At 43.7% G+C, this 9219-nt stretch overlaps 1 protein-coding gene across 1 annotated transcript in view; it reads left to right on the top strand.

Annotated features, from left to right (window-relative positions):
- The window catches only part of LOC141127553 (uncharacterized), a 26958-nt gene extending 21949 nt beyond the window's left edge, over window positions 1-5009 (top strand). The window contains exons 5-8 of the mRNA XM_073614126.1: window positions 1-87; window positions 178-288; window positions 2543-2681; window positions 4588-5009. The exon at window positions 1-87 is cut by the window's left edge and continues 104 nt beyond it. Coding sequence (XP_073470227.1) covers window positions 1-87; window positions 178-288; window positions 2543-2681; window positions 4588-4761 — 511 coding nt within the window. The 3' untranslated portion in view covers window positions 4762-5009. The remainder of the gene's footprint in view (window positions 88-177; window positions 289-2542; window positions 2682-4587) is intronic.
- Window positions 5010-9219: the final 4210 nt, after the last annotated feature.

Below are 9219 nucleotides of genomic sequence, written 5' to 3' on the forward strand. Positions count from 1 at the left end.
AATATTGCCCAACTGCAGCCATGCTTATTGTGTCAGTTGTATTAAACGCTGGAGGAACACTAGAGAGTTTCAGAATGAGGTTATTAAGTAAGTTCAGCTTTCATTTTACTATACTGTTCTGAATATTACATGTTTAAATACAGGGCACTTAAATTTAGTTTTTCCTTTTTATTTCAGAGGCTGCCCACAGTGTCGTGTAAAGTCCAGTTACTTTATTCCTCATAAATACTGGATTGGAGATTCTGATGAGAAACTAAAATTAATTGAAGATTTTAAAGCAAAGACTGGGTATGTAAGATCTGTTGATCTCAAGGCTAATAACTTTAACACTCCTGCAAAGGACAATCAAGTTTTTAGCAATGTGCCATCCAAAATGCCATGGACTAAAATTTGAGGTGCCTTTTTGGGGGTGGTTGTGTGCTGAACATTGTCCTGTGTATGGCAGGCCCACTATAATGCTGAACCTTCTATGCAGTGGGGATGGAAAGTATTCAGACCCCCTTACGTTTTTCACTTTTTTATATTGCAGCCATTTGCTAAAATCATTTAAAGGTGTGTGGTGGTTTTTTTTTTTTTTGTTTTTTTTATGTACACAGCACCCCATATGGACAGAAAATCACAGAATTGTTGACATTTTTTGCAGATTTATTAAAAAGAACTGAAATATTGCATGGTCCTAAGTATTCAGACCCTTTGCTGTGACACTCATATATTTTAACTCAGGTGCTGTCCATTTCTTCTGATCATCCTTGAGATGGTTCTACACCTTCATTTAAGTCCAGCTGTGTTTGATTAAACTGATTGGACTTGATTAGGAAAGCCACACACCTGTCTATATAGTACCTTGCAGCTCACAGTGCATGTCAGAGCAAATGAGAATCATGAGGTCAAAGGAACTGCCTGAAGAGCTCAGAGACAGAATTGTGGCAAGAAACAGATCAGGCCAAGGTTACACAAAAAATTCTGCTGCATTTTTAAGGTTCCTAAGAGCACAGTAACCTCCATAATCCTTAAATGGAAGACATTTGGGACGACCAGAACCCGTCCTAGAGCTGGCCGTCCGGCCAAACTGAGCTATTGGGGGGGGGGGGGGGGGGGAGCCTTGGTGAGAGAGGTAAAGAACCCAAAGATCACTGTGGCTGAGCTCCAGAGATGCAGTTGGGAGATGGGAGAGAGTTGTAGAAAGTCAACCATCACTGAAGCCCTCCACCAGTCGGGGCTTTATGGCAGAATGGCCGGACGGAAGCCTCTCCTCCGTGCAAGACACATGAGAGCCTGCATGGAGTTTGCTAAAAAAACACCTGAAGGACTCCAAGATGGTGAGAAATAAGATTCTTTGGTCTGATGAGACCAAGATAGAACTTTTTGGCCTTAATTCTAAGCGGTATGTGTGGAGAAAACCAGGCACTGCTCATCACCTGTCCAATACAGTCCCAACAGTGAAGCATGGTGGTGGCAGCATCATGCTGTGGGGGTGTTTTTTCAGTTGCAATCGAGGGAAAGATGAACGCGGCCAAGTACAGGGATATCCTGGATGAAAACCTTCTCCAGAGTGCTCAGGACCTCAGACTGGGCCGAAGGTTTACTTTCCAACAAGACAATGACCCTAAGCACACAGCTAAAATAACGGAGTGGCTTCACAACAACTCTGTCACTGTTGAATGGCCCAGCCAGAGCCCTGACTTAAACCCAAATGAGCATCTCTGGAGAGACCTAAAAATGGCTGTCCACCAACGTTTACCATCCAACCTGACAGAACTGGAGAGGCTCTGCAACGAGGAATGGCAGAGGATCCCCAAATCCAGGTGTGAAAAACTTGCATCTTTCCCAAAAAAGACTCATGGCTGTATTAGATCAAAAGGGTGCTTTCTTCCACTCGCATTCCTAATAATTAGCAAGAGTCTTTTTTTATTTTTTTTTTTTCCCCAAGATTGCTGCTGCATCCTTGGCTACTGCAGCAACCTATACAATTTTGGCAGAGGCTTGGCCCGACCATTAATGTTTCAATGCACTGGATATGGTGCCAATGCCTTGAGTGGGCTGCAATGTGCAATACAGGTCCAGGAATGTGGATTCTAAAGCCATGGGGGGGGGGGGGGGGGGGGGGTGGCTACGGTGTGGAAGCACTTTAAACATTCAGCCCAGGGGTGCCCTTATTCTTTAGACCAGGGATATGCAATTAGCAGACCTCCAGCTGTTGCAGAACTACAAGTCCCATGAGGCATAGCAAGACTCTGACAGCCACAAGCATGACACGCAGAGGCATGATGTGACTTGTAGTTTTCAACAGCTGGAGGTCCGCTAATTGCATATCCCTGCTTTAGACCATCTTTTGGGGTGCAATGGAGCCACCCCCCCCTTTCAGCAATGTAGGAGAAATCTCGACTCTGCTCTAGTTAGTGCAGACTATATGCATGCGCAGTACCTGACTAACTCCTGATGCTGCTTCTAGATGAGTGCTGCAGGTGTGTGGGGTGTGTTTTGAAATATATTAATTTTATTTTAATTTTATTTTTAAAATGTGGCTTTTTTTCCCATGCAGGAAGATTCGCTGTCGCTTCTTCCTTCAAAGTAACGGACGATGCCCATTTAAATCTGAATGTATATATCTTCATGAATTGCCACATGGTCACCAGCACAGGAGGAGGAGAGATCAGAGACGAGCCAGCGCCTCTTCCCTAGTGAGTATATGTGGCTGACTGGGTCACAAGTCCGTATGTATGCAGCATATTGCACTTTTTGGCATGGTGGTAAAAGCTTGACCCCCTAATATCCTAATTGGTCCAATTTGCACAGTGTCCCAACCTGTACAAATCCAAGCTTGGGTTTAGTTTACGAATTTATTCCAAAATGTAATAAGAAAAAGCCTCCTTAGTCCCATGGGAGGAAATGCTGTTCTGGTCTTTCGGCCACATATGCACAATGTGTAAGCTTGTCATAGGCAACAGATTAGAGTACACTGTCTGGCCCAAAAGAACAGGATGGCACTAGGGGCACTGGTCCCCATGGCTACTCTGACCCTACAGGAACCTCATCCCAGGCTATCGAAGACTTCTTGCTCTGCAAGTACCAAAAAAAAAACCTGCGGCTCTACTGGAAGTACGCTAGGCTCCAAGGTCCTGTATACTGAATCTTCAGTAATTGCTGGCATTAACTCCTTGTATGAAGTATCTGGGTTTAGTCCTGGACACAATGCAGACCAGAGTTGATCTACAGGAGAAACTTAAGGCACTCCAATCTTGGATTTGAGCTCTCCAGTCCAGGCGTCACCTGACAGTGTTTTTTGCATGGTTCCTAAGTCTAATGGTGGTAGCTTCTTCCTCCTCTACCCCAGCCCACCCCCTTCCCCAGAAAATACTTCTGCCTGTGTGTATTTGTGCCTCTGGCGTTCAGGTGCACAGAGCATCCCTGGAGGCCCACGGGCTAATCCCTTGCCTCTCGTGTAACTTTCCAATTTTACTTTTAGCTTATCCTATCCTACCATACAGAAAAGGTCCTCCCATCCCTGGACCGCTTACTCCAGTCCATATGTTAATCTTTTTGTCGTTCTGTAGTGGTCTCAGGAGTCTCTTCATTCCTTGTGGGCTATCATGTTGGTGTGTATCAGATAGCTAGCCTCTGAGTGCTGACAATGGTTGACAAGAGATGGTCTTCTGACTGCAGAGAAGAGGAGGTAGTGCAGACAGATCTTGCCCATCTGTAGCCCTCCTTTCCATATATCCCTATGCTTCCTCTTCTCAAATTGTGCAAGTGAAGGCTGAGTATGTGACCTCTTGCAGACCCATCTCCATTCAACAGCTATGAGCTAGAGAACTTCTACAGTAGCAGTTGGTGACTTGTACATGACTCCGGAGCACTGTGCGTTTATTATAACACAAGTTGACAACGGCTAGCTACTAAACTAGTCTTGTCTGAAACCAATGTAGTACCTGCTGATGTCAGCTGTTCCCCCAACCATTATCTTTTTACAGAACACAAGTCCTTAGCTGCTACTGTAGTAGTTTTCTCTGAGTTGGAAAGCAGCTGCAGGAGATCGTGGCCTTAGGCTTCTACAGTAGCAGAGGAGACTGTGGGAAGTAGCAGGTTAGCAGTTACAATACATGTACAAATAAAGTGAACAATGATGCATATAAATGAGGGCTGGAGAATTGAAGGGGCTGTGGCTTCAGTGCTGCCTGTACTTCCACTGGGTGTTTGGGGGGTGTGGTTTTTATTTTTATTCCCAAAGGGTGCCCTAGGATTTAACAAGCCTTTCTAACTCCTAAATATTTGGGGTGGAACTGTTCCCGGAACTAATCAAATATGGATCTGTTGTACTGCTGCTGTGTTAGCTGAAAAATATTCTGCCTGAAAAGTTGTATCTAAAAACCAGTGCGTTGAACAAGTTGTTACTTCAAAAAAGTATTAATCGCTACCAAATATGACCGTGCTTTAACTCACTATATTCGTACAAGGGGCCACTGAGTACATCTTTTCCATTCAAATACATTGGGCGGGTGTTTAAAAACTTTTTTTTTTTTTTTTTTTTTTCTTTAAATCTGTTTTCCATGTAGAAAAGCTGATGTGCTAATGTCTGTCCTTCCACAGTCATATTCTCACCTGGTTGGAATCTATGAAGAGGACTTCAGTGAGGGCGAGGACATTAATCTTCTGCACTGCGCTATCACCTTGGCCCTTCTTGGAGATCACTTCAATGAATGGAGTCTGGGCTTTACTGAGGAAGTTGACCTTTATGTGGGGGAGTTTAGTGATTCTGACTAAGACAATTTCTTAAAAAAAAAAAACAACTTTTTTGTAACACTTTAAATTCGACGCAATATGCATTTTGTTTAAATATTAATCGTGCCCTCTTGCCTCTGGGTTTAACCCTTGCAGTGCTTTTTCTTAGTAGGCATTGAAGACCCACTGGAAATATGAGAGTGTTTTGAAGTTTTTCTAGCTTGACATTTTAAATTTTGTTAAAAAAAATTAGTTGGGAGTTAATGGAATAAAGGTTTGTACTTTGCTTACATCTGGGCTTAATTTTATTTTTATATCTGCCTATCATGAGAAAAAAAGATGGCTAGCTTCCCAATGATTTCATTTGGCAGTAAGACAGGACCCCATGCTTGTACTTCACCCCGCTTTCTCATTTTTCACTTATGTCTTCACATTTATCCTTCTCTAGCTGAACTCCTGGGCAGAACAGGGACCCCCTGCATTTACTCTAGACTGCCTTGTTACATGTGTGGAGTTCAGACGTTACTGTCACGAGTGGAGTACTCTGATGGCAGTCATCTTTGGGGTCCCATGCAAGCAGGAACAATGTAAGCTGTAGACTACAAGTCAGTGGAATGCTGATGAGCATTGTGTGACTACAGGTTGCAGAAAGGAGTCGCTCACTTTTTTTTTTTTTTTTTTTTTTTTTTTGTGTGGGGCTTTGGGGCACTGGCAGAATCAAAGGGTCTAGTCTTCTGGGGTAACAAGTGCACCCCAGATGTTTTGGAACTACACTTCCCATCATGCACTCTGTAGTGTAGATGAACATCATGAGAAATGTAGTTCCAAAACATCTGGGGTGCCAAGGTTCACCATCATGGTCCTTGAGCAGGGGTCTCAAACTGGTGGCCCTCCAGCTGTTGCGAAACTACAAGTCCCATGAGGCATTGCAAGGCAGATAGTTACAGGCAGAGGCATGATGGGACTTGTAGTTTTGCAACAGCTGGAGGGCCGCCAGTTTGAGACCCCTGTCCTAGAGTGTTCAGAAAGGTCCTGGTTTTTAGGCTTCTGAGAACCCAGGGTGTCCCTGTTTTTGGGGTGCCTGGACAATTTATTTTGTAAATTGGGAGCATTCTGCTTTGCTCCAGGAGACCAACACTGTGAACACTCTGGAGAGGTTTGGATGGGTTCTGATTTTACAGCAGTCTGTCATAATCTCAGTTTAGAGGTTAGAAAATCTGGGCCTGATCTCTCAAATTGCCTGTGCATTGGGGTTCTGGGAAAGATGGTTGTTCCTGCGAGGCAATACCCTTTGCCCAGTTTCATTCCAGCCCTTTCCAACAGAATGTCATGGTGGCTTTGGACAGGAAACTGTTAAAGTGGAACTAAACCCTCCCTATTTACAGCTAAGAAAGCTGCCATCTTTGAATCTGCAGTTTCCATGGTGCTGCACATGTGATCAGCTATGCTGCTAGCCACTTGATGGTTTGACAGTTTGGTTAAAGTGGAGTTCCACCCACTTTGACAACTCTTCAGCATCCCTCACTAAACTGTGCACTGTAAACAAATTGGATATTTTTAAATCTTTTTTCTCAGCACCTACTGTATATCTGCTGTATTCATTTTTCACTTACTCCTCCCTGGCCGCTGCCCATCGCATAATTTCCTGTTTGCAATGCCTTCTGGGAAGGGGTGGCAACTTCCTCTGAAACTGCCGTTGCTATGAAAACTTGACCTGAAACCTATTACACTGCTTGTGCTGCACTGAGCATGTGTGAGATCTGCAAGGATGAGATCCAGGAAGAAATAGTCTGTCTTCAGAGGCCCACACTTAAGATGGCCACAGCCTGCTGTAAGTTTATAAAATAACAAACTACTGCAATAAACTAAAAAAACAGACCTTAGTTTACAGACTAACGTTACTAGAATACATTAAGCTTGTGTATTATAGGGGTATTTTTATTTAAAAAGTATAATTTCGGCCGGAACACCACTGAGTAAGCTGTACTCTTATTTCAAGCATAATACTTTTATTTACACTGCATTTCACGTTCCCAGTATAACAAAATGACTTTCAATTTGCAAAACTTCTCCACACTTAATTTTTCAGAAATGTTTTTTTCTACAGGGAGTCTAAATGCTATGTTGATGGAATCAATAGTCATACCAAGGAAGTCAATACATGTAGTAGGCCGAAACTGTGTTTGTGTTTTTTTTTTTTTTTTGTTTTTTTTTTTTTTTGTTTTTTTTTTTCCCCATGTACTAAAGGGATGCCTAACAAATCACAACCCTTAAAGCGGAGTTTCACCTAAAAGTGGAACTTCTGTTTTAAGGACACGTGTGGTGTTTGTTTTTTTTGTTTTTTTTTGTGGAGTGGGTACCTAGTTTTTGACAAGTACCCAGCTCCCATTTCTGCTCGCGATTCCTCGTCTCCATCTTCTGGGACAGGTCACAGGTACCAGAAGACTGCTTGGCTGTTTAGGACGCACAGCTTGCACCCGGCTGTGAAGCTGCAAGCTGTCACAGCTGGGTGTGCACACTAGTGATGCTGGTGCATGGGAGAGAACTGAGGCGAATGCTAAGCATTGCACAGAGCCAGACCGAACCTCCTCTTTTTGAGTCTCATGCCGGTGTTCCTGGCTCCTTTTTCTCTGAGTGCAGGGAATGCATTAAGGTAAAAATGTTTAGGCTTTAGAACCACTTTAAAGCACATTGGGTGGCTTGGAAGTAACCTAAATGCAGAGCTAATGTCTGCTTTTGCAAGCAACATATTGTACCCCAGTTGGCTAATCTTCTTTATAGCGTCTTTATAAGTTGCTGTCAAAAGCTCCTTTTTTGACTACCTTTTTGAAAAGGATACATGGCAAATATATCTATAAGAATTGTTTTGCACAATTTTTCCAGAGCAGAAATTCTAAAATGAAAGTGGTATTAAACATGTTATATTGCAGCTTACTAATATGTGGTGGCTGCATTCTCTTTTTTTTTTCTGATGTCACCTGGTAATCTGGCCTGTAACACACCACCTGTATTAACCACTTCAGCCCCAGTAGGATTTTCCCCCTTAATGACAGGCCATTTTTTTTTTCTCGATACGGCACTGCGTTGCTTTGTTATGCCTAAGATTTACCACTGGGGGCTGTATAGAGTACATACCTTGTCATGCTTTCCTCAAAGATCACGCTGTGCAGCAGAAACAGCAGGCTTCCCTCAGCTGAGCAGCTCCAGACCTCTGGTAAGATGGGGGGGTGGATTTTCTTCCACTAATCACCCCCCACCTGGACAAAGCTCTCCACCTCTCCCTGGATAGTGGGAAGCCAAAACAATCGGCAATGCTGCTCTCTTTTTTTTTTTTTTTTTTTTTTTTTTTTTTTTTCTTCACTGCCCCTGCACAGCAGCTTGTCTCAGGTCTCCTCCTCGCCATCCCCTCCCCACACGCGCCGATCTTGTTGGATCGGAGGCTCGCGCGGGAAAACCCTCTTTTGAAAAGAGCAGGGGTGTAATGTGATGGAAGGGGCGGGGCTTAGGGCCGTGCAACGTCCAGCACGGGAGTATGTTTAAAAGCTCCATTTTTGCTGGCTGCAGATGTTGGAGGGACATGAGCAAAAAGGGGCATGTAAGAGGTTGGTGACACAGGCATTCCCTTGGCACATTTACTAATAGCATCAGGCTGAGCGTTGGTAGCAGTTACTGGACTATTGCTCAAGCAGTGGATGTGATTTCTTCTGGTAGTACCTCTGCATTTGTGCATCAGCTATGGTCAGAAGGGGGGGGGGGGGCTAGAAACACCCCAAAAAAGGGCTAAAGAGGGACTCCTTCAAGCTCAAAAAAAATCCTAGAACCATCTCTAAAAAAAAAAAAAAAAAAAAAAAAAAAAAAAAAAAAAAAGCATCCTCCCCTGAGAGTTCTGAGGTGGCTGGTCAGAATCAGACATCTGGGCCATCAGGTGTTGTAACTGTTTCCAACACTGCAGCCCCTGTCTGTTACTGAAGAGGTTTTTCCTCAACCAGATTGGGGTTGGAGCAGAGAATCGCGGCTTTAATCACATCCCAGAATGGGAATAAGCAAGATGGGTCCCCTTCTTTTACCCTGGACCTTCAAACTGAGGAACCGGGGGCAGGCGATGATGAATTTCTCTCAGGGGACCAGGTAGAGGCTGATGACTCCTCTTCTGAGCGGTCAAAAGCGCAAGGATCAGGTTCACAATCTAAAAAATTGATGGTACAATCTCTTACTGAATTGGTCCGCTCCACATTCATGCTACCTTTAACTGAGTCGGTCAATAAGCCTACTTCTTGTTTGGGTTTGCTAAAGCCTCCCCAATGCTTTTCCTATCCATTCATTGCTGGAAAAGCTTATGTATTCTGAGTGGGATCACCCAGATAAGCAGTTTTACCCTCCTAAAAAGTTTTCAACACTTTATCCTATGGAGGAAAAAAAAAGGGAAATTCCAGCAATTGATGCTATATCTTCTGTGAATAAAAGTTTGACTTGTCTGGTAGACAATGCTTAAGGATCCAA

This window comes from Aquarana catesbeiana, linkage group LG02 (genome assembly GCF_042186555.1).
Source record: "Aquarana catesbeiana isolate 2022-GZ linkage group LG02, ASM4218655v1, whole genome shotgun sequence".
Classification (NCBI taxonomy): Eukaryota; Metazoa; Chordata; class Amphibia; order Anura; family Ranidae; genus Aquarana; species Aquarana catesbeiana.